This window comes from Gigantopelta aegis, chromosome 3 (assembly GCF_016097555.1).
Source record: "Gigantopelta aegis isolate Gae_Host chromosome 3, Gae_host_genome, whole genome shotgun sequence".
Taxonomy (NCBI): domain Eukaryota; kingdom Metazoa; phylum Mollusca; class Gastropoda; order Neomphalida; family Peltospiridae; genus Gigantopelta; species Gigantopelta aegis.
The window spans coordinates 96,212,040-96,239,500 of NC_054701.1; the positions used below are offsets into that span (position 1 = coordinate 96,212,040).

The window sequence follows — 27,461 nt, forward strand, 5'->3', positions numbered from 1 at the left end:
CATATTGTGTGAAACGGTGGTTACTATCCTGCTACTATACGTCTATGACTTTGCTTTATCCATCATCCTATTGTGTGAAACGGTGGTTACTATCCTGCTACTATACGTCTATGACTTTGTTTTATCCATCATCATATTGTGTGAAACGGTGGTTACTATCCTGCTACTATACGTCTATGACTTTGTTTTATCCATCATATTGTGTGAAACGGTGGTTACTATCCTGCTACTATACGTCTATGACTTTGCTTTATCCATCATCATATTGTGTGAAACGGTGGTTACTATCCTGCTACTATACGTCTATGACTTTGTTTTATCCATTATCATATTGTGTGAAATGGTGGTTACTATCCTGCTACTATACGTCTATGACTTTGCTTTATCCATCATATTGTGTGAAACGGTGGTTACTATCCTGCTATTATACGTCTATGACTTTGTTTTATCGATCATCCTATTCTGTGAAACGGTGGTTACTATCCTGCTACTATACGCCTATGACTTTGCTTTGTCCATCATCATATTGTGTGAAACGGTGGTTACTATCCTGCTACTATACGTCTATGACTTTGTTTTATCCATCATATTGTGTGAAACGGTGGTTACTATCCTGCTACTATACGTCTATGACTTTGTTTTATCCATCATCATATTCTGTGAAACGGTGGTTACAGGATAACAAGCATTAGGAGACAAGTAGAATTGTTAACACAAATTGGGAAACGCAGCTTACTCATTTCTTTCCGAGTCGTTCATTGACGTAAACGCAGCTTCCGCCTCCAGCTTGGTGACACTGGCATTCAAACCCTGGAAGAGAAACACTCTCATATGACTTAACACACTCACAACCAGCTTGGTGACACTGGCATTCAAACCCTGGAAGAGAAACACTCTCATATGACTTAACACACTCACAACCAGCTTGGTGACACTGACATTCAAACCCTGAAACAGAAACACTCTCATATTACTTAACACACTCACAACCAGCTTGGTGACACTGACATTCAAACCCTGGAAGAGAAACACGCTCATATTACTTAACACACTCACAACCAGCTTGGTGACACTGACATTCAAACCCTGAAACAGAAACACTCTCATACGCACAACTACTTATACTCTGGTCGTTGAAGGCGAAAAAGTGGTCTAACCCAGAAAATAATGGTTTTGCTATGATTAGAAGCTCCGTGTTTTGTAGAATTTGGGGAATTGTTTTAGAAGTGTTTATATTTTAAGAAATTTTAGGAAATATAGTCAAACTTCGATAACTCCACCTTCGATCTCTCGAAAACTGCGATATCTCGATCTGAAGCAATGGTCCCGGACTAATTGCTATACAAACTAGTAATAACGGCCTTTGAAAACTTGATCTCTCGACCTAATTCTTTGGTCCCGCCATAAAGATTTAATAAGAGTATGCACCTCCAAAACTTGACGCGTGTGGATTGATCAAACTGTCGTTGCCGATAGTATTTTAAAGACGAATGTATTGTCAATCATGTCAATCAAGCGAAGTGCGCTGTCTCGTGTGATCTTGGCCATTGAGGATTAAGGTGATAATTACAGAATAATAGATCGCCGACTAAGTGGAATGGAATGATCCTGTGTGTGGTTGTCGGTGTTCGTACGTGGTGGAGAGAGTCGCTACGTAATACATAAGTACCGACACAGTCTGGTTAACTTCAAAGATCATTTGTAATAATTGTTAGGGCTGTTTGTTTTTGCTCTCAAAGGCATGAATTATGTCAAACTTTAGCTTTTCTATGTATGTATCAGTTAATGTTTATCAGAACAGAACAGAACAGAATTTTATTTCTCCCAGGCCGTTACATAACGGCATATGGGGAATATGCAATAACAATATTTGACAGTGACAAGTGATCAATTACCAGTCATTTAGTTATGTTAAAAATTGATACATCACAGATCGAACAATCTGGGAAAGGACCCATAACGTGGGGATAACCAGATCAGTTTTAAAAAGTTCTGCTTTCTTATCATCCAAGCAATCTCACATAGGGCCCAGAAATGGGGGTGGGTTGCCAGACTGGAGAAAGAAAGTAGAGGTGTAAGGCCCAGAAATGGGGGTGGGTTGCCAGACTGGAGAAAGAAAGAAGAGGCGTAAGGCCCAGAAATGGGGGTGGGTTGCCAGACTGGAGAAAGAAAGAAGAGGCGTAAGGCCCAGAAATGGGGGTGGGTTGCCAGACTGGAGAAAGAAAGAAGAGGTGTGAAGCATAAGTAATTGTGTGTAAAACAAACGTACTTAGTGTTATTCGGCATAAAGTGTTTTATTTGTTAGGTACGTTCCGCCATGTTTTGACATCTGTAATACGTCAACGTTAATTATATCATTTACTTTCTGTTATTTATATATATGTATGTAAATGCCTTCTTTTTTCGGGGTTTTTTCTGTCAATAAATATATATGTAGCCTATATGCCCAAACATATATTTCAAATTCATCTGGGTTATATTTTTTGCTTTGTTATTTACTGACTTTTATAATATACACAGAATGAATGAACTACAGCACCAAATATGCCAACAACTGGGGTGGGGTGGGGTGGGGTGGGGTGGGTTGGGGTGGGGTGGGGTGGGGTGGGATGGCATGGGATGGTGTTGGGTGTGGTGACAGTGATATATTAATTCGTCTTTCAACTGGGGATACATACTTTTCAAAGTTCAGATGTATGCAGCGAAGCGCATGCTTCTTTCAATATTAAGTGAAATCAACCAGCTGCAATACAGTTACACATTTGAATTTTTATATAATAATTTCGAAAATCTAACTCCCTGAAACTCAAACTATTTCCTCGTCCCCTTCAAGATCGAGTTATCGAAGTTTGACTGTATAAACAAAAATATCCCTAGTGACATTTAACCAGTGCTTGCTGATTGAAAATACAATGGTATCTAAGTGTGTTTAAGTATGTCACAGAACACCAGCGTGTCATAAAATGTCATGGTACACCAAAACCGTAATAAATATAGTTTATAAAGCTGCAAATTAATAATAAATGTTCATATATTATACCGTTTAAAGACAGTTTTTTAAAAAGATTACTCTCAGTTTGTATTCCCTGTGACGTATTTCCTACAAATATAGCTTTTTTTAATAATTAAAACAAAAATATACTTTAATTAATTTCTGATTATTTTAATTAAATATGGACCTACTCTTTTTTCTCTCCCAAATGACAAACTGAAACAACGTTTGAAAAGACACTTAAATTTATTGACAATATATAAACAGTCAAACTCCGTTACCTCGATGTTGAAGGGACCAACAAGCTCGACGTATCGGTAGCTCAAGTTTATTAAAGGTATGTTCCCAAAACTGGCAGTCTCCAGATTAGGCAAGCGGTGAGGTGTTCTAATCCGCTTCCAGAAATGGGAAAACTGGCGTGAGCAATTAAGGCCAATTTAGACGCATGGGGATAACGAGATGTGTGAAGAACAGAGGGGGCGATTAACGAGATTAACCTTAATGAGCAGTGAGCAGTGAAGAATAGAGATTGCAAGAAAATTAATGTTTGTTATATCTCAGTAAAATTTGGAGACAGGAAATACTACCAATTTAGACGTGTGGGGTTAACGAGATCAATAATGTTATAACGTAAAATTTGGAGACAGGAAATACTATCTATATAAATACTGTACAGTCATCATGTTTGTTATGTTTGATCATGGCTGCGAAGGGAGAAATTTTGGACGGCAGAAAACCAGGTGCAGACAGCTTGTCAGCTTGCGGTGGAGTGCTTTCTGGGACAGTTCGTGTGTAAAGTGTGACTGAATGTGCTTTCAAATTGTGGACAAAATACTGTTTAACAAAAGTACATAATAAATATATTGTCGTAATTAATTGCCTTTGTTACTGCTTTGATCACCGATCAATAGTCAACCGTCAATGGTACGATTAATCGTCAATGGTACCGGGAACATCAGCTAAGGTGATGGGCCATCAATTAAGGTGATGGGCCATCAATTAAGATGACGGAACACCAATTAGTAAGGGTGAGCAATAAACTGCCAGAAATGGAACAACTGGCGTGTCCAATTAAGAGGTGTTATAATCTCAATGCCAGATTCAGGAATGCCAGAATCGGGAATAAACCAAGATAAACATAATAGTTGCTGGTGAGATTTATCCCAAACATAAATTTATGCTGATGATAATTATCACAAACATAAATTTAAACAAACTAAAATAAACCTTGGAAGCTATCGATACAAGCAATAACAATATTAGTGTTTAATGCAACAGTGCATTTTATTAAGTGGTGGAATTTAGGGAAGAAAAAAATGGCATATAAAATTAATACCCCAAAAAATAAAAAAGGAGTCATTTTACATGTAATTCTTTTTATATCCTTCGAGAAAACCCCCAGAGGAAAGTGCACCTTGGAACACCAAAATATGCTTGAGATAAGCATCGTACTCGAGATTAGCATGCTAAAAATGTTCAGTTTTGTAACATTACATAGGAAAATTGCCGGGACAAGCACTGGACCTCAAGATATGTTGGGTACTCAAGTTTACAGAGGTCAAGATAACGAAATTTGACTGTATATACATGTATATCGAGAGAGAGAGAGAGGATTCGTCACAAGTAATTAATATGTAAAATATCAACTGAGTCTATGTTAATCAGTATTTGGTGAGGCTCTGCCGAGACAGATATACCGATTAACTAGTCTATGTTAATCAGTATTTGGTGAGGCTCTGCCGAGACAGATATACCGATTAACTAGTCTATGTTAATCAGTATTTGGTGAGGCTCTGCCGAGACAGATATACCGATTAACTAGTCTATGTTAATCAGTATTTGGTGAGGCTCTGCCGAGACAGATATACCGATTAACTAGACAAGGTTGATATTTTACATATAGGACAATAAAGAGTAGTGAATTCTATTTCATCCTATAACACTTCTAAAATAATATTTTAAATCAATTTTTAGTAAAACACAGTACTAAAGTTGCCGTCATGGGTAATATGACGTCATCACGATTAGCACAAATTAGTTTGACATCACACCTTTTAAATAAATCTTTGAAAACGTTATGCTACGATTTAGATTGAGGTCCAAGTGTCCACTCATTTCTGGTCAAGAAGGCTTAATTAGTTTGCCCTTGTACCAAAGTACATGTACATGTGTATAATGCATGCATCTGAATCCATTCACTCAATAACTATTCTAATGACTACAAAACACAGTCCCTTAAAACTGATTATTATATATCAACAGATTAACATGCACAGATAAACCGACAAAATAACATAATTTGTATAATTTTACAACTTAGTAGGCCTGTTTTAATTCAATCTGTTCATAGTGAGAACACAGCACGTTTGATGGATAAAACCTGTTCTGCTATAGTATTACTAAATGTAATATAGGATATACAGTACTCTTGAATGAGCTACAATATGACTAGGTGTAAGTTCATTGCATTAGTGACACAGTACGAACACGCTGAAACATAATATTATACACATAGATTTGCCACTGTGTTCAGAAAGAAAGGAAAGAAATAACAAAAGTCCTCTTTCAAAGATGGGTCCACTGTGGAGGTTCGATCCTGCAATTAAAGCACGTCAGGCAGGGTGATCCACCAACTGAGGTCAGGTCAGGTCAGGTCATAGGTTTTAACGTGCACATTCAGAACAAGCTGTTGTAGCATATACCTGTCATGGGTGCAGGTGTCGGCTTTCGCCAGCTCCTCCGTCCAGGACAGGATACCAACTGAACTAGATCTGGTTTTAAGTAATGATTTTAGTAATGATAGAAGATATATACATGTATTATAGTATGGAAACAGCAAAAAGTTGCACATGTGTGCTGCATTTATGACAAGGATTGTTTACGATATTATATTTATAAGCAACTTTGACTTTGGGGGAAAAACACTCGACAGATGTTTCAGGGTCATACGGTCTGTCAAACACACAATATATATATAATTTTTCATTATAAGGAAAAAACATTGAACAAAAAAAGGAATAAATTAATTAACTAGATTTTAACTTACAAAATTCAGACATTGGCGAAGCCGACATTTCTGACGAATTTTATTTGGTCCACCAAATTTCTTCATATCCTGTACGAACAGAAAGAAGAAACATCCTTTAGTAACCAAGAAAAACAAATGCAAGCAAACAAACTCCGCCAATTAGCAGATGATCCACCTGTTTAAATATTCTGCAGTAATTTAATTACAGTTTTGTGTGTGCTGTGTGTCATATTATTCTGCATACAAAACTCCTCCTTAGCCTATTCTCAAACATTCATTTCATTTCAACTTATTTTCGTTCTTATATCCAATTAAGGTTCAAGCACACTGTCCTGGGCACACCTCAGCTATCTGGGCTGTCTGTCCAGGACAGTGGGTTAGTTGTTAGTTGGTTAGTGGTTTGTGAGAGAAAAAAGGGTGTAGTGGCCTTACACCTACCCACTGAGCCCTTAAGAACTCGCTCTGGGTTGGAGCCGATACCGGGCTGTGAACCCTGTACCTACCAGCCTGTAGTCTCATGGCTTAACCACTGTGCCACCGAGGCCGGTTCAAACATTCAAATCCTTTCCTTGGTCAGTGTGTGTGGGGAGTGGGTGGGGGTGGATAAAACACACTCCAAACAAAACTAACAAATTTATAAACCACCAAATCATATTGCTTTAGCAACTTGTATTTTTCATACATATACTTATACATGCAGTAATCAACTGTTCATTTTTATTTTCTATTTTTTAACTCTAATGTAAACTTGGGCAAACCAAGTGGTGAACTCCACTCAAGACAAACATCACACCTGTTGCAATAGGACACACAGAAATCACACAAAACTACTCGCCTTACAGAAATTACACAAAACTACTTACCTTACAGAAATCACACAAAACTACTCGCCTTATAGAAATCACACAAAACTACTCGCCTTACAGAAATCACACAAAACTACTCGCCTTACAGAAATCACACAAAACTACTCACCTTACAGAAATCACAAGAGACCTACCTTACAGAAATCACACAAAACTACCTTACAAAAATCACACAAAACTTAAGAAATCACAAGAGACCTACCTTACAGAAATCACACCGACTGCAATCCTCTGTTTTGTGACAGGCATTACACTCTCCACATCGACGTGTAGATTTTCTCGCTCCTTTCTGAAATAACCATAACAAACAAACATGTCAGATACAAATTAAAATTAGTCTTCAACTAAATACTGCAAATAATAAAGAGAGATATAAAAAGACATAGTTGTCAATATCTCTGCACCCTGCTAATGAAATGGAAACCACATGCACTCATTGACTACTGGTCTCACCCTGTACATTGTATAAAAATTAGCAATTAGCCAGTTTGGCAAAGTGGGTTCAACGTTTTGGTTAATAAAATATTCCTTAAATTAACCACATTTTAATAATTATTAAGGAAAAAATGCTACATATCTGAAATTGGCTAAACCAAAAATGTTTCCAGGGTGAGCCCTAGGCAAAGTTTGTTTTGTTTAACGACAACACTAGAGCACATTGATTTATTAATCATCGGCTATTGGATGTCAAAACATATGGTAATTTTGACAAAGTCATAGAGAGGAAACCCGCTACACTGTTCCATTAGTAGCAAGGGATCTTTTATATGCACCATCCTACAGACAGGATAGCACATACCATGGCTTTGATATACCAGCAGTGGTGCACTGGCTGTGACGAGAAATAGCCCAATGGGCCCACCGATGAGGATCGATCCCAGACTGACTGCGCATCAAGCGAGCACTTTACCACTGGGCTACATCCTGCCCCGCCCTGGGCAATTACATTATATGTGTTCAAACATTCGGGAATTTATCGTGAACGTTTTGGACTCTAAAAACAGTGAATTTGCTCATTCTGGTTATTTGTTTCTATGGCAACAGAAAGATATAAAATTGTAAAGTCCCTCATATAAAGAGGCACTACTGAAGTTAAAGTTTTTTTTGTTTAACAACACCACTGGAGCACATTGATTTATTAATCATCAGCTATTGGATGTCAAACATCAGTAATTTTAACAGAATCTTAGAGAGGAAACCGGCAATATTTTTCCATTAGTAGAAAGGGATCTTTTACATGCACCCAGGAATATATCCATATTTCACCAGCGTCCCATGTCTGATAGGGTTGGGAAAATTAGCGCCAGTAAATCATAACTGGGATATCTGTTCAGGCCACTGAATGATGCAGTACACCACTGTTAAATTAATTTATTTTAAGAGATATAATTAAATAATATTATATGTATTGGGAATTTTTAGTACAGAAATTGGGTATTTTCAGTACCACTTTCTTTTGTGAAAGGGTCCATGTTCGGATCCATAGAATGACTGCATAAATCCTTGGCACCATTCTAGACCTGATTGCACATACCATGACCTTTAATATACTAGTCGTAATGCACTGGCAGGAACGAGAAATAGCCTAATTAATGGGCCCACCGACAGGGATTGATCCCAGACCGACCTTGCATCAAGCGAGCGTTTTATCACTGGATTAATGTGTGTACGTTTCGTGAAGCCATCTTGACCAGTGTTGGTGTGGTGTTCTGGAAACACTATCAAACAAACAAAGGGATCCTGCCTGTTATAATATCACTCTTAAATTATGCTGCAGGGGATAACCATTTAATGATCAGACACACAAGCTACTGTGATAACTGCTATGTATACACAATAACAGCTACTTCAAATCCAGTGCTGGATGACATTAAAACATGATATATTGCAAAACCTAAGAGTGTTACTGACATAAAAACAGGGTATTAAAACACTGAAGAGTGTTACTGACATAAAAACAGGGTATTAAAGAGTGTTACTGACATAAAAACAGGGTATTAAAACACTGGAAGAGTGTTACTGACATACAAATAGGGTATTAAAACACTGGAAGAGTGTTACTGACATATAAACAGGATATTAAAACACTGAAGAGTGTTACTGACATATAAACAGGGTATTAAAACACTGAAGAGTGTTACTGACATATAAACAGGGTATTAAAACACTGAAGAGTGTTACTGACATATAAACAGGGTATTAAAACACTGAAGAGTGTTACTGACATAAAAACGGTATTAAAACACTGAAGAGTGTTACTGACATAAAAACAGGGTATTAAAACACTGAAGAGTGTTACTGACATACAAATAGGGTATTAAAACACTGAAGAGTGTTACTGACATACAAATAGGGTATTAAAACACTGAAGAGTGTTACTGACATATAAACAGGGTATTAAAACACTGAAGAGTGTTACTGACATATAAACAGGGTATTAAAACACTGAAGAGTGTTACTGACATAAAAACAGGGTATTAAAACAATGGAAGAGTGTTACTGACATAAACAGGGTATTAAAACACTGAAGAGTGTTACTGACATAAAAACAGGGTATTAAAACACTGAGGAGTGTTACTGAAATAAAAACAGGGTATTAAAACACTGAAGAGTGTTACTGACATATAAACAGGGTATTAAAACATTGAAAGAATATTACTGACATATAAACAGGGTATTAAATCACTGGAAGAGTATTACTGACATACAGACATGGTACTAAAACACTGGAAGAGTGTTACTGAGATACAAATAGGGTATTAAAACACTGGAAGAGTATTACTGACATAAAAACAGGTTATTAAAACACTGGAAGAGTATTACTGACATACAAACAGGGTATTAAAACACTGGAAGAGTGTTACTGACATACAAATAGGGTATTAAAACATTGGAAGAGTGTTACCGACATATAAACAGGGTATTAAAACACTGGAAGAGTGTTACTGACATACAAATAGGGTATTAAAACACTGAGGAGTGTTACTGACATAACAGGGTATTAAAACACTGAAGAGTGTTACTGACATAAAAACAGGGTATTAAAACACTGAAGAGTGTTACTGACATAAAAACAGGGTATTAAAACACTGAAGAGTGTTACCGACATAAAAACAGGGTATTAAAACACTGGAACAGTATTACTGACATACAGACATGGTACTAAAACACTGGAAGAGTGTTACTGACATATAAACAGGGTATTAAAACACTGGAAGAGTGTTACTAACATATAAACAGGGTATTAAAACACTGGAAGAGTGTTACTGACATAAAAACAGGGTACTAAAAGACTGGAAGAGTGTTACTGACATAAAAACAGGGTACTAAAAGACTGGAAGAGTGTTACTGACATAAAAACAGGGTATTAAAACACTGGAAGAGTATTACTGACATACAGACATGGTATTAAAACATTGGAAGAGTGTTACTGACATACAAACAGGGTACTAAAACACTGGAAGAGTGTTACTGACATACACACAGGGTATTAAAACACTGGAAGAGTGTTACTGACATATAAACAGTGTATTAAAACACTGGAAGAGTGTTACTGACATATAAACAGTGTATTAAAACACTGGAAGAGTGTTACTGACATACAGTGTATTAAAACATTGAAAGAGTATTACTGACATAAAAACAGGGTATTAAAACACTGGAAGAGTGTTACTGACATATAAACAGGATATTAAAACATTGAAAGAATATTACTGACATATAAACAGGGTATTAAATCACTGGAAGAGTATTACTGACATGGTACTAAAACACTGGAAGAGTGTTACTGAGATACAAATAGGGTATTAAAACACTGGAAGAGTATTACTGACATAAAAACAGGTTATTAAAACACTGGAAGAGTATTACTGACATACAAACAGGGTATTAAAACACTGGAAGAGTGTTACTGACATACAAATAGGGTATTAAAACATTGGAAGAGTGTTGCCGACATATAAACAGGGTATTAAAACACTGGAAGAGTGTTACTGACATACAAATAGGGTATTAAAACACTGAGGAGTGTTACTGACATAAAAACAGGGTATTAAAACACTGAAGAGTGTTACTGACATAAAAACAGGTTATTAAAACACTGGAAGAGTATTACTGACATACAAACAGGGTATTAAAACACTGGAAGAGTGTTACTGACATACAAATAGGGTATTAAAACATTGGAAGAGTGTTACCGACATATAAACAGGGTATTAAAACACTGGAAGAGTGTTACTGACATACAAATAGGGTATTAAAACACTGAGGAGTGTTACTGACATAGAAACAGGGTATTAAAACACTGAAGAGTGTTACTGACATAAAAACAGGGTATTAAAACACTGAAGAGTGTTACTGACATAAAAACAGGGTATTAAAACACTGAAGAGTGTTACCGACATAAAAACAGGGTATTAAAACACTGGAAGAGTATTACTGACATACAGACATGGTACTAAAACACTGGAAGAGTGTTACTGACATATAAACAGGGTATTAAAACACTGGAAGAGTGTTACTAACATATAAACAGGGTATTAAAACACTGGAAGAGTGTTACTGACATAAAAACAGGGTACTAAAAGACTGGAAGAGTGTTACTGACATAAAAACAGGGTACTAAAAGACTGGAAGAGTGTTACTGACATAAAAACAGGGTATTAAAACACTGGAAGAGTATTACTGACATACAGACATGGTACTAAAACACTGGAAGAGTGTTACTGACATACAAACAGGGTACTAAAACATTGGAAGAGTGTTACTGACATATAAACAGGGTATTAAAACACTGGAAGAATATTACTGACATATAAACAGGGTATTAAAACACTGGAAGAGTATTACTGACATACAGACATGGTACTAAAACACTGGAAGAGTGTTACTGAGATACAAATAGGGTATTAAAACACTAGAAGAGTGTTACTGACATAAAAACAGGTTATTAAAACACTGGAAGAGTGTTACTGACATACAAACAGGGTATTAAAACACTGGAAGAGTGTTACTGACATACAAATAGGGTATTAAAACATTGGAAGAGTGTTACTGACATACAAACAGGGTACTAAAACACTGGAAGAGTGTTACTGACATACAAACAGGGTATTAAAACACTGGAAGAGTGTTACTGACATATAAACAGTGTATTAAAACACTGGAAGAGTGTTACTGACATATAAACAGTGTATTAAAACACTGGAAGAGTGTTACTGACATACAGTGTATTAAAACATTGAAAGAGTATTACTGACATAAAAACAGGGTATTAAAACACTGGAAGAGTGTTACTGACATACAAACAGGGTATTAAAACACTGGAAGAGTGTTACTGACATATAAACAGGTTACAAAAACATTAAAAGAATGTTACTGACACATAAACATGGTATTACAACACTGGAAAAGTGTTACTGACATATAAACAGGGTATTAAAACATTAAGAGAGTTAATATTTACAACGTCCGATAGTGGGCATGGGGGCCTCCCCCAGAATGGAAATGGATTACATTTAGGGTTTGGGTTTAAAAAAATCACACAGTAATGATAAGTCATTAATTTGGTGAATTTTAAAAAATAAAATCTTCAAAACATTTTGGGTATGGCACCATACCAATTTTACCCTTTGGCAAAAACCCTGGTTACTGACAAATAAACAGGGTATAAAACACTGGAAGAGTGTTACCGACATATAAAAAGGGTATTAAAACACTGGAAGAGTGTTATAAAGAGGGTATTTAAACACCGGAAGAGTGTTATAAACAGGTATTAAAACACTGGAAGAGTAATATAAATAGGTATTAAGACACTGGAAGAGTGTTACAAACAGGTATTAAAACACTGGAAGAGTGTTACTGACATACAAACAGGGTATTAAAACACTGGAAGAGTGTTACTGACATACAAATAGGGTATTAAAACACTGGAAGAGTGTTACAAACTGGAGAAAACTTGAGGTGTTTTCTCTTTTATAGATACATCACCTGTCCTCATAACTAGTGCATATTCCCTACGATTAGTAGACTGGTCCGAACATCCCAACAGCCAATGGGATGGCTTAAATTCTTCCACTGTGTACCCTTCCTGTTCCGGTCACAACTTCCTTCTTTTCCCTGAGCGAATCGCACGGAAAACTGGAAGAGGGGAGGAAGGGTGGGAAATCATTCCATGAGGACAGGTGATGTATCTATAAAAGAGAAAACACCTCAAGTTTTCTCCATTTCTTTTCAACATCACCTGTCCTCATAACTAGTGCAGCATTCAACAGATGGTGGCGGGTTCCATTCTCTGAAGATGTACAAGAGTTCACCCCATGGACCGGTAAGAACTGACAGTGGAAGAAAGAAAGCCAACCAAAATTAGCCCATCCTCCAAACGATGCATAACAACCAATATCCATGCTGTTAGTATTGACAGTGGAAAGAAGGCATCCATCACTGATGTGGAGGAACGAAGTCGTGAAGCACGAAAAAGGTCACAAATTCATTCTCCAACAAGGAAGTTCTGAAAGGTGGGTAAGCGTCACCACCACGGATGCAGGTGTTAGGTAACCAACCAACCAATAATTGTATACCAAACGGAAACAAATATGGTGGAAGCATCCATCAGAACAATAAACCAACAAAACCCCAATTTTTTCTCACTAGTAAAATGGTGAAGAAGTTAGTTCAATTAATAGGAAAACAGGTCGTTAGTGTGCAGTGCATTAACTAACTAGTGTTATCCATAAAAAAAGTTCCGACACCAACCAGTGCAAAACTTCAGAAAGGTGTGCAAAAACAATTTGTCAAATGAAGTCTTCACTTATCGATTCAATGGACATCTTGGGGTACAGTCCTGAATCCGACATCAACGACGACGAGGAAGACCAGAGTTAACCAAAGTTTGAACTGCAACCACCGGACCCAGATGATGGAATCCCTCTACTTCTTCGGTCGATACATCCCGCAGATAGTAGTTAGCAAAGATGGAATCGGTGGCCCAGTAACACCCGGATACAATACTGGAAACCGGAGTGTTACAATGCAGCGACATAGTAGCGGCTACGGCACGCAGTTCATGTGGGTTAGCAGCCAACGGTGGAGGTAATCCAGCTGATTTGTAGACACACAAAATCGTGGATCGGATCCAAGTAGACACTGTGTTCTTAGTAATGTCTTTTAGATGTCTCTGATTACAAGAGAGAAACAATCTCTTTCGATGTTTGCGAAAAGAGGCAGTTTTCTCCAAATATAGCTTAAGGGCTCGAACAGGACACAACGACAAGTCTTCCACGTCGTGTGAACCCACGATAGAAGAGAGTGCTGTAACATCATAAATACGAGGACATTGATCAGGCAGTTGATTCTTAGCAACAAAGTTCATCAAAAGTCCCAATAACACTGAAGAGTAATCGCGATTAAAGCGCACCATGTCGACATCTAAAGCATGTATTTCCGACACTCTTGCCGCTGTAGTGAACCCGAGCAGGAAATCAGCAAGTCTTTCAACGCGAATAGCCTGAGGTTTTAGTTGTTGTTTTGGGTTTTTTTTTTCTGAGGCACCATCGATGAAAGCATAACCACCAAACGTTCTATGCAGCAGCTATAGAATCTCTGTGTGCTTTCAATATCGCCGATGTGGTTTGTGAAGTGAATCCCTTCTTCCTTAAACCCTCGGAGATAATGTCCACGTGTGTAGTTGATACAAGCTTGGATTTGAATGATGCTGTCTCGATGTGTGATGAAGCAAGAGGCGATCCCAATCTGGTAGTGGTAAAGGATCTGGTTTCGCAAGACGTAGAAGGTCTGGATACCAGATTCTGCTTGGCCAATTTGGAGCGATGACAAGTAATCGACAATGGAACACCTAAAATCGCTGGAGGACTCGTGGTAGTAATATTGGAGGTGGAAAAGCATACACGTCCAGATTGTCCCAGCTAATGGCCAAGGCGTTGAGATCCAGTGCATTGGAATTCGGTACTGGTGACACGTACAGTCTTAGTTGATGATTGAACCGAGTCGCGAACAGATCTACATTCGGGGTCCACAGTCTTTGACAAACCCACCAGAACGCTTCCGGATTGAGCATCCACTCGGTGCTCTGAGTAGCAGACGGTCTGGACAATGTGTCGGCCAGAACATTTGACACTCCTGGGATGTATCGTGCTCTGAGATGTAGCGGAATGGCATCTGTCATCTTGAACAAACGATTGATGTAAGCCGCCACTGTCACATTGTCGGTTGCTACCATTAGTGTTGCATTTATCAAGAGATGACGCCAATGACGTATCGCATTGAACACTCCCAGAAGCTCTAGCACATTGATGTGAAAACTTGATTTCTCGGCAGACCACAGCCCTGACGCTGTCTGACTGTTGAGATGTGCTCCCCAACCTTCTCTTGAAGCGTCCACAAACAGATGGTGAGTCACTTGGAATGGCATCAAAGAGACTCCTCCTAAGACATTCGACGGCGTCAACCACCACTGTAGACTGTGTCGAAAATTGTCGGGTAGAGTGATCAACAGACTGGGGTTGTTCAATACTATGTACGGATTCAGTAAGACTTGTAAACCTCGTAACTGTAGGCGACCCCGTAAGGTCAAGTCCTGGGCTGAAGTCAACAGGCCCAGAAGGCTTTGCCACATATGGAATGTCACAGATTCAACTAGAACTTTGGATACCGCCAATTGAATCTTGTTCCATCGGTCTGCAGGAACCTGAAGGAGTCCCAGATCGGTACGTATCTGAATCCCAATGAATTGGAGATTCTGTGTTGGTAGCAGTAGAGACCTTTTCTGGTCGACAATCCATCCGAGACGGTTCAAGAACTTAAGTACGTAACTGACTTGGCCCGCTAACTTCATCTTGTTCTGGCACTTCAAAAGACAGTCGTCCAGGCATGGGTAAAATGATATACCCTGCTGATGAAAACCCACGCCATTGAGGCTGTTATTCTTGTGAACAGCCAAAGAACTACCGAAATGCCAAACGGCAAAACCATCCACTCATAGTGCACTCCCTGCAATACAAACTTGAGATACAACTCTGACCAAACAACAGTGAATGCAGTGAGGATAAACCGCACTGGACCATAGTAAATAGACGCGGTAAAAAACCACAAACCGCGTGATGGCGACACCACCGGATATAGCGATCGATCTGCCGAATATATCGGTAAAGTCATCGAACAACCACCGGACCGATGCATTCTGTCATCAACACCAACCCGGTATGCATGTAAAATCGAATCGATGCCATAGCATAACTGACTGTGTGGCCCAACAGCCACAGCGGCAAACCAACAATCGACAGGAAACTGGAAAACAGTTTGTCATCAGGCAGAATGTCTGTATCAACCTCGGAGCGAGATATATCGTCGAAGGTTCCATGCGACTAATATTTCATAATAGCAGCAAGGCAAACACGCATAGTCATATGAAGTAAGAACACCGTATCCTCAACCACAGATGAAACTGGATCATCATGTGGAAATTTGTCATAAGGCGTGCATAAGCAGTCGCTGGAGACGGAGACCATGAAAAGGCGCGTCGGAATCCCCCAGGAACCTGGAAGCGAACATCAGATGAAGATCGGTGACAATGGTCCATGAGACCCGTGATAGGCCATAAAGACCAAATGTGTGCACGGCTCCGGTGAGACGACTCAGACGGTCACGAGAAGAGTATGAAGAACACTAACCAGGTGAAACCGCTGAAGTCCCTTCCACAGTAGCCACAGGCGATGTAAACAGCAAAGTAAAGCCGCAGGATGGAACGCATCCGGAACATCAAGACAGGCGAAGTCTAGATGGGGCCGGTAACAGGTGTCGCTGGAAACGTCACTGAACCCACCTTCTTTTTTTTTTTCTTTTTTTTTAAATCGCAGAAACCGTGGCAGTCATGAACGTCTTCTGCAACATCGTCGGTAGCACCGACCTGCAAAGTACCGGCTGTCAATGAATATCCGAAGCAATCATCGGTGTCGGGCCCATCTTGGAATGCGTCGGCGGATGTAGACGTGACGGAACATGTCGTAAACCACAGCCAGACAATCCCTCATCGTCATGTAGTCCGCAAATCCGTATCTATAACGGAAGCAGTCGAAGACGCATCTGCTCTCATAATGTGCACACAGGCAAGGTGATCGTCAATAGTGGAAGCCACAGCTGAACTGAACCGAACCAAACCGTAAACGGTCCCGTCTGGAACCCTCAGAAACTCTGGAAGCCACTTCAGCTAAAAATCGGCGATGATAATCCATGGAGATTTAATCACAACATCCTCTGGGGCTGCGTCGGTAGCAACCATGGGAACCGGTCCCTTCCGGGTAAGTGCCGGTGGCCGAGGTAGTGATGGTAGAAGCTCGTAACAATGGATAAACAGACCTTCATAGTCATCTTATCCGCGGTATCTGTATCATCCACAACGGAACCATGTGGTTCATTCATTCATTTGGAGAACTTGCTGACAACATTTTAACTATAGTCATCAACATGGCAATGAGGTACTAGTGTTCCCGTGTGGATTTTGTAGCTGACCAATATCCAAGCATCAGCATTAAGAATGCAGAACGCTCTAGACGGGCAGCAAGTGGTTCTCGGATCACACACATATATGGCACAACACAGAAGACACCTGATCAGTGGAAAAAAATTCATGTCTGTGGGACAAAACAAAGAAGCACTCATCAATTTCTTATTCAACTGTTGGAAAGATGCAAACTTTGAAGCAACAAAGAAAGATATTGCCCTGTATATTACACATGATGATAAATGCCACTTGATTGATATCAAGAACAAGAAGGCAACAGTAAGCCATGTTTCTGAACTTGATTGTGACCACGAAGAAGCCAATACTAGACTACTGCTTCATGCACTTCATGCCTCTGCAGAGCACAGTGCTGTTATCATCAAAAGTCCAGATACAGATGTTGCCATAATAGCACTGAGCTTGAAGCAATACATGCCCAGTCGTTTTTCCTCACAGGAGTGAAGAACCGTAAACGTATCATCAACTTACAGAAAACTGAATCTGCATTGTCACCAAGATTGTGCCAGGCTCTTATTGGGATACATGTGTTTTCTGGCTGTGATTCAACAAGTGCATTCTATGGGAAAGGAAAAAAGAGGACATTTGACTTAGCAAATGAATCTGATGAATTTGTGGAAGGTTTCATGGAGCTAGGAAAACATTTCACATTGAATGATAAAGTTTTGCTTGTAATGGAAAGATTTGTGTGTCGGTTATATGGCCAGTCCACATCAAGTGTAAATGAAGCCAGGTACAAAGTCTTTTGTCTTGCAAAAACATCAGAGCAGAGCAAGCCACCCACACAAGATGCACTTCAGCAGCACTGCAAGAGGGCCAATTACCAAGCAGCCATACACAGAAGATCTCTTGAACAGTCAATATCTGCTCCATCACCCAACAGCCATGGTTGGGTTGTAAAAGCTGAAGAAATATCAATCAACTGGATGACCAAAGACCCTGCCCCAGAAGCTGTTCTTTTGTCAGTTAATTGTAAATGTAAGACTGGAATGTGCTCCACAAATAGGTGTCCGTGCCAGTCAGCCAGGCTGTCATGCACAGATTTGTGTAAATGTAACTGCACCAATCGGAAAGATGAGGCTCAGGATGATGTGTTTTCTGATGATGATAACGATGATAGTGGTGATGAGATGGACTAAAATTTATACAAATACATAAATATACATTGTTTGACTGTATTTCCTTTAACAGGTAATACAAATGTAAATATGTGCAGAACAGTTGTGAGAAAGCAGAAACATAAGCCACAAAATGCCTGCACAGTGCATTTCACAGCTAATTTAAAAAAAAAAAAAAATGCAGGCCTATAAGGAGTTAAAACTATGGTACTAATAGGTACTAGTACCTATTCAAAGTGATTAGACCATTTAAAACAATTAAACATCTCAAATCTTCTTATCAGTAATATCACAATCTGATATATAAAGAGTTATTTGCCTTTTCATCTACGAGATTCTTCATAATTTCCAATAACTTCAAATATATATTGTCAAATTATATATTATAGGGACAAGAGAAGTATCCAGACCACTTCTTTTAATAGTGTGGTAGCCCTGTGGCAAAATTAACTATGACCTAAAACAAATTGGTACACAAGGTTTTTTTGCTGTAACACTATCACAAAGACCGTCTCTACATATTGCAAAAGTAAGAAACGTGTGTGGCTCTGCATAATTGTTTAATATTGATTTGATGACGTCATTATGTAAACAACTACCATCGTCATTATGTAAACAACTACCATCGTCGTCCCAAACTGCATTAGGCCAACAGCAAAAACATACTTGCAGAACAATAATTTTTTTTTTCAGTTGGGTACATGAAATAAAACATATTCCAATTAGTTAACGAAAAAATAAATCAACATGGATGTAAAACAAATCCATTCTAGTAAACATGAGTATAACACCATCCAGTAAATAGGAAAGTGTTTTTGTTTCCAACTTCTAGCACGCGCGTTTGTTAAAATAACTCTCACGCCTGCGTGGTTCGTCATTTTTAATTTTCTAAGCCACTACATAATAAAATATGTTTTTCAACTATGCACAGTGAACGAACACTTTGATTAATATTTTTAAAAGGAAAATTTCAATTTGTCAAGAGTAGTCAGTTTACCTCTTTTTCCCCCATGATCACTGACAGCACCTGATGTCAATACAGACAGGCAATACGTCCATACCAGTTGATAGTGTGTAAAATATAAATTTTCTAATCAAGTGATTCTTAGTTAAAACAATTTATACACTCAGAATTATTTACAATTGTTCTGAATGTACTAGGTCTACCATTTACTACAGTAGGGTCACAAAATGCCTAATACATTTTGTAAATCGAATATAATAATTGAACAAAAAATACACATTCTAGGAATAGGGGGCATGGAAGTCTTTAAAATAAATGATTTGGCCTTGTTGAGCTGGCACGTGTGAGGTCATGTGACACCTAATGTTAATTCAGCTTCCTCCATTTTAAGTCAAGCCATGTGGACCCAATATCAGTAATTTTAATGAATAAACAAAAACGACTTAGTAAAATTAATGGTTTTAGGGGGTTGTAAAGTGTTTTATTTAGATACTTATTTGTCTAAACTTTATTGTTAATGAAAACGTTCCCGAACTGTGAAGAAAAATCTCACAAATGAACCGACAAGCTTGTTTGTTCAAATAAACTAAGACGTCATGTGAGCCAGTTCGAGTCACAATGAGCAGATCAGTGTCTTCTTCAATCATTGCAGTAACATTGCTTTTTGTACACTCTGCGATCTGTAAGTCAGCATCAACTTTTGCATAAATGATTATGCATGTATTTTCCAAAGAACTGCCAAGGGCACAAATGAAACGCTGCTTGTTCTCTTTGGTAAAAAATGCTCTTTTGTAGATCTAAGAATCAAATCAGACACAAAATGAACAGCATTCGCTTTCCATACCTTGGCACGCCTTAGGTGGATCATGTATTTTGTTGTGGGTCTTGGCATATATCCGCCAGTCACAACAACAGCTTTAGGATAGAATTCAGTCGATGACGTAAGGAGCCTTCATCAATTACTAACAGTACGTCATTTTGTACTGACGGACTGAGAGCGTTACCATTAACAAGAACAAGTTTCCAAAGCTCATTTGCCAGTGCTGCCTTATTTTATGTCATCAGAGATGGTATTGGCTGCTGTTCTGAAAAGTTGCAAAAGAAGTTGCTGGTCGACTGATTGTGGCCTGCCATCCACGTTACAGACATGCTTTTCCCCAGCGTCTGGACTTCTTTCTTTTCAGGGTAATCTCTGCTGCTGTTTGGCTTTGAGACTTTTAAGACCGACTGTCTTTGCCATGCTAACGTTGACAAGTGAATTTTCGATAACACCAACAGCAATGTTTCTAAGGGTGGACTATCAGCAAATTGATTTCTTTCCCAAAGGTAGGATGTAATCACAATCATATCCTCTGTGTCCTTTGCCGTTTGTGTGCATCCCAACTCTATGTGCTGATCGCTCGTAAGTCGCCGATTTCCAGTGACTTCCTACATGACATTGTTTATATCAGCACATGCTGGCATGGAGAGCACTCACTTTGCATGTTGCGATTCGGTTATCCCTGTCCCTTGAATGAGGCCACCTGCTCTTTTACACCGCGCATCAGGGTCTGCTCAATAGTAAAGTCTGGTGAAATGCCATCCTAGTATATGTTGCTTCGTCTCACAACACGGTGTCCATCCGTGAAGCTTTTATCGACAACCTGGTTGGTTTTGTCAAGTTTGGTCATCTGTTGCAAGAACAGATAGTGGAGTTTCTGTATAAGTTGTGTCCAGCTACAGCAAGATATGGGAGTATTTTATGTACAGCTGACCAGTGAAGGAACCAGCCTCCGGAATGCATTTTATTATATCAACCATAGACATATACTGAAGCCATAGTTCACTAGTTCTTTCAGTCAGTGTCAGTTTCATTTCATGCAGCTTTCTCCTGATCCTGGTGAGATGGTCATTGTTTTTCTCAGAGCCATGTGACAGTTCACCTTTCAACAGTTTGTCGTGCAAGGAAGAGTCTGAGATTACTTCAAGATCTTCCCTGTTCTCGAATTCACTCGCTACACACAATTATATCCTTTTCAAATATGAGGATACTCAAGTTTGGGAACTGCGTCCAGCTCTACTTGACAGTCAGTCTCCTGGTCTCAGTGTTTTAGAGTCTCTTCCTCTAGTAGTTGATATGACAGTCTTCCCATCCGCGTTGATGCTCTTTTCGCACAGTGCACACAGCTCCGTGGTCTTTTAGAATTATGTCCCTGAAAAACAAAATGTACGGTTAACATGTATGCAGGTTAAATTTAACATGAATGTGTGTACGTGGGCCTTCAACGACGCCCTATTATAACATTTCGTAACATTACGACCATCTCCTCTAAAGTGGTGTGTGTGTGTGTGTGTGTGTGTTGTATTATTATTAAATGACAGAGAAAAGAACAAATACACTGCATTGACTTTATGAATAAAATACTTTGTACATTGGTACAGTTTGTTTGGGCTTTTTTTTCATAATGTTAGTCAATTCTTTGCAACACCCTGTACCTACCCCTTAACATTACGTAATTGTTGAACAGCCCATGTTCTTTTAAGAAATTAGTTCTTCAAAGGTAACAATCACATACTGAGTAACAAAATGAGTTTAGAACATTGAATTATCGAACAAAACAAAGAAACTGTTAATAACAAATCGTGCAAAAATAACTTATTAATAAAAAAGCAAATGATAATAACAATAATACTTTGACCCATTTGGGGATCAGCCATACATTTCCAGCTCACAAACCACGGTTAGTTTATTAATTATTATGCACATCCAGTCGCTCTATCATAAAGTTAAATATGATGGATGGTACATTTTAAAAATATCTGAAATAAAATTTGAACATAATATTATCTCTGCATTTGTGAAAAACAAAAATATTCAGATAGGGTTGATGTCTGTACAATGAGGTTGGAGTTGCCGATTAATTTACAAAGGGTGAAAATAATCTAAAAAGCTGCATCCCACAGCAGTTTGCATTCGAATGACATCACTATTTGTATGACGTTACCTTTGCATATCCCAACAAATAATAATACTATTAATAGTCTAAGCTGCATGACACTTCCATTTTCACAATGCTGGAATTGTTTTGTTTGATGGTTATGAATGCATTCGACTGTTTGAAGAAAATTTTTAAAATACTGTTTTTACCATGTACCAAAGATAGATCTAAAGTGAAACTACAATACAATATATGATATTTATTGTGTAGGAAGCTGAAACGACAGTGCCCGAATGTCGTCCTCGATCATCAATAATAATAATAAAATAAAATTTAAAAATCGTCTGCAGTGGGTGTAAAATTCCATAGACATGAACACAGGTAAACCATGCAAAACATAATGACATAAAGAACACTTACCAGTATTTTGACGAAAACAGCTTCAAATCAAACAAGCGCGCTCTCGAATCTTCATTGGAATCAGGTCACTTTCCGGTAAAACAAACGGGAAATCTATGTTTGACCTTGTCAACCACTGGCTACCCTCCTGGATTGACTTTTTGAATAGTACAGACTATTAACTCTTTAGAAATACACCTGGTTACTTCCATTAAAAATGCATTTACCATAGCTCTTGTTTTAAATTTATTATTACAAATATTTTTAGTTTTAGTGTATTTTAAAATGGTACAACTTTTCACTTTATATATTATGGGTTGAAACACATTCAGAGTTGATTTTTAACACTTAAATGTATTTCAATACTATGTTTCTATAGAATTAAGGCAGTTAAATTGTATAAGGAGCAATAACTTTTCTGAAATTTAATTTTATTAGGGCATACCCCAAATTTCAAATAAAAAAACAATTTATGACATTTTTACCCCTGGTTATCCAATAAAATAAAATTGTATTGTATAGAGGACTCTAATACAAATGTTTTGAGTGGTCACATGTTGTTCTATGTGTTATAGTTACAGAGTTAGATCCGTTTTAGTTACACACCCCTCTTTAAAAAAATCCTAAATTTGATCAGAGGGGGGTCGCCTTTTGACGTCATTTCAAACAAAACTGCAGCAAATATCTTGGTAAACCTTTTTTCTGTGATAGATAATGTATTTATCTAGCCAAAAACACAACGATTTTTAGACCCCCGATATGTGGAACGAAACTTCATTTCTAGCCACAATTCTGAGCTTAGCAGACGGCCTAGAGGTATTAAACCACTGGATAATCGAGTGTTATTAACAGGTGTCAAAACATGGGAAGAGTGTTATAAAGAGGGTATTAAACACTGGAAGAGTGTTATAAAGAGGTATTAAAACACTGGAAGAGTGTTATAAAGAGGTATTAAAACACTGGAAGATCGAGTGTTATAAACAGGTATTAAAACACTGGAAGAGTTATAAACAGGTATCAAAACACTGGAAGAGTGTTATAACGGGGGTATTAAAACACTGGAAGAGTGATATAACAGGTATTAAAACACTGGAAGTGTTATAAAGAGGTATTAAAACACTGGAACAGTGTTATAAAGAGGTATTAAAACATGGGAAGAGTGATATAAGAGGTATTAAAACACTGGAGAGTGTTATTAACAGGTATTGAAACACTGGAAGAGTGATATAAACAGGTATTAAAACACTGGAAGAGTGTTATAAAGAGGTATTAAGACATGGGAAGAGTGATATAAGAGGTATTAAAACACTGGAGAGTGTTATTAACAGGTATTGAAACACTGGAAGAGTGATATAACAGGTATTAAAACACTGGAAGTGTTATAAAGAGGTATTAAAACACTGGAAGAGTGTTATAAAGAGGTTTTAAGACATGGGAAGAGTGATATAAAAGGTATTAAAACACTGGAGAGTGTTATTAACAGGTATTGAAACACTGGAAGAGTGATATAAACAGGTATCAAGACAATGGAAGAGTGTTATAAACAGGTATTAAAACACTGGAAGATCGAGTGTTATAAACAGGTATTAAAACATTGGAAGAGTGATATAAAAGGTATTAAAACACTGGAAGAGTGTTATAAACAGGTATCAAGACAATGGAAGAGTGTTATAAACAGGTATTAAAACACTGGAAGATCGAGTGTTATAAACAGGTATTAAAACATTGGAAGAGTGATATAAAAGGTATTAAAACACTGGAGAGTGTTATAAAGAGGTATTAAAACACTGGAGGAGTGTTATATAGAGGTATTAAAACACTGGAACAGTGTTATAAAAAGGTATTAAAACACTGGAGGAGTGTTATAAAAAGGTATTAAACACTGAAGAGTGTTATAAAGAGGTATTAAAACACTGAAGAGTGTTATAAAGAGGTATTAAAATGCTGGAGGAGTGTTATAAACAGGTATTAAAACACTGGAAGAGTTATAAACAGGTATCAAAACACTGGAAGAGTGTTATAACGGGGGTATTAAAACACTGGAAGAGTGATATAACAGGTATTAAAACACTGGAAGTGTTATAAAGAGGTATTAAAACACTGGAACAGTGTTATAAAGAGGTATTAAAACATGGGAAGAGTGATATAAGAGGTATTAAAACACTGGAGAGTGTTATTAACAGGTATTGAAACACTGGAAGAGTGATATAAACAGGTATTAAAACACTGGAAGAGTGTTATAAACAGGTATTAAAACACTGGAAGAGTGTTATAAACAGGTATCAAGACAATGGAAGAGTGTTATAAACAGGTATTAAAACACTGGAAGATCGAGTGTTATAAACAGGTATTAAAACATTGGAAGAGTGATATAAAAGGTATTAAAACACTGGAGAGTGTTATAAAGATGTATTAAAACACTGGAGGAGTGTTATATAGAGGTATTAAAACACTGGAACAGTGTTATAAAAAGGTATTAAAACACTGGAGGAGTGTTATAAAAAGGTATTAAACACTGAAGAGTGTTATAAAGAGGTATTAAAACACTGAAGAGTGTTATAAAGAGGTATTAAAATGCTGGAGGAGTGTTATAAACAGGTATTAAACACTGAAGAGTGTTATAAAGAGGTATTAAAACACGGGGAGATTCTGCTTACATCTCGTAGTCTCGGGTCACGATGCAGCATGCGGTCAGTGTCACTCGAGTCACTCTTCACTTTCGGTGGTTTTGATTTTTTAGTCTTCAGTACGACAGTCAAACTCGGGTCCTTTTCTGGAAACACAAGAAAGCCTTGACCTGAGTGACATGGACTTCTAACTTACATGAAAACAGAAGTATGACACCAATTTAAAAATAACAGATAAACTAATCTCAAGCAAACTGAAAACTCTATAGTCAAATAAAGGTAATGTTTAAGCATTTCCGATGAACTCCAGGCTACTTTGTGAAAACTATTTTATGCCAAAAATAGCTGCTATGATTTAAAAGGCTGAAGTATGACATCCCTGTGAACATTAACATACAGAACATAAAGCAGGCTGGGCTCACCCTGTCCACTGCCAAAATTTGTTGCAGTGTGAGCCCTGAGCAGTGTAACTATAAACGTGTGATAAATATTATCGACAGGTGGTCTTTGGACACAAGGCACTAAACCCTGAGCAGTGTACCTATAAACGTGTGATAAATATTATCGACAGGTGGTCTTTGGACACAAGGCACTAAACCCTGAGCAGTGTACCTATAAACGTGTGATAAATATTATCGACAGGTGGTCTTTGGACACAAGGCACTAAACCCTGAGCAGTGTACCTATAAACGTGTGATAAATATTATCGACAGGTGGTCTTTGGACACAAGGCACTAAACCCTGAGCAGTGTACCTATAAACGTGTGATAAATATTATCGACAGGTGGTCTTTGGACACAAGGCACTAAACCCTGAGCAGTGTACCTATAAACGTGTGATAAATATTATCGACAGGTGGTCTTTGGACACAAGGCACTAAACCCTGAGCAGTGTAACTATAAACGTGTGATAAATATTATCGACAGGTGGTCTTTGGACACAAGGCACTAAACCCTGAGCAGTGTAACTACAGTACGCGAACAAACCATAATTGCGTCTAGACGGCGACTCCGTCCAAGCTAGACGGCGTCTAGACTAGTCGGCAAATTTTTTTAATTTCCTGTTTAGACGGTTGATCGGCGGTAGCTGCAGACACTGAAAACGTGCACGAGCTACTTGATTTGAGCCTCTTAAGCTTTTTTTGTGGGTTGTCAATTGCCACTACATGTTGTTATGAAGTAAAAAAAAAAAAAATATATATATATTTATTTCACGAGGGTTTTTTTTAAAATCGCGATTGACGTGTTTACAAGGCATTCGCACTACATTGAAAATAATAATTAAATAATAGATTTTTATTAACCAATAGCCCTTGTAAATCGTTCAGTGGGAAACGATTACAATAAACAAACAATGAACAGGGGGAAACGAAAGAATAAGCTTGCTTTTGCGTACGTGATAATTAGCACAGCAGTGGACAGTTCATTTCATTTGTGAGGGGATGTCGAATCTGTTTTTACGTTTACTACATTTAAGAAAGTTAAATAAATTATAATAATAATAAAAGAGAAATGATAAAAATAAGTGTTTTTAAAAGGAGTGGGGGGGATACTGCGTGTTAATAAATATTTAAAAATAATAATAAGTTTGCTTTTGCCTACGTGACGATTGTCATGAGCTGCTATGGATATTGTTTTATTTGTCGGAGGGAATCAGGTTCCCAGGTCAGTAGGAATAATATCTGGGGGAGGGTGCACAACTTAGCGGGAGATCACAACCCCCATAGTGTGGAGATGGGACACAAGCCATATTTTTACTTTTATTTTTGTCCTCTAGTGCAAGCAGGGCGGGCTGCTCTCTAGCACCCATTTATCTTTTCCTCCATTAAGTATACCAATATTACCTGTATACGTTCACCGCCGATGTGACCAACGATCTCAACGATCGCGGGTTACATGTCGTTTACGAGTTTTGTTAAATAAATGTGTGTTGGCGTGATTTCCAAAAAGAACATGGGTACAGGTTTTTTCTTGAGCTGTTGTTGTTTCAGGTTTATTCTCTCTAGCACCCATTTA

General features: G+C 37.9%; 1 protein-coding gene across 1 annotated transcript in view; it reads right to left on the minus strand.

Annotated features, from left to right (window-relative positions):
* Positions 1–27,255, minus strand: part of LOC121368961 (CXXC-type zinc finger protein 1-like) — a 61,770-nt gene extending 34,515 nt beyond the window's left edge. The window contains exons 1-5 of the mRNA XM_041493731.1: positions 27,204–27,255; positions 25,477–25,616; positions 7,089–7,175; positions 6,039–6,107; positions 737–810 (exon numbers count right to left, since the gene is read on the minus strand). Coding sequence (XP_041349665.1) covers positions 737–810; positions 6,039–6,107; positions 7,089–7,175; positions 25,477–25,616; positions 27,204–27,255 — 422 coding nt within the window. The remainder of the gene's footprint in view (positions 1–736; positions 811–6,038; positions 6,108–7,088; positions 7,176–25,476; positions 25,617–27,203) is intronic.
* Positions 27,256–27,461: the final 206 nt, after the last annotated feature.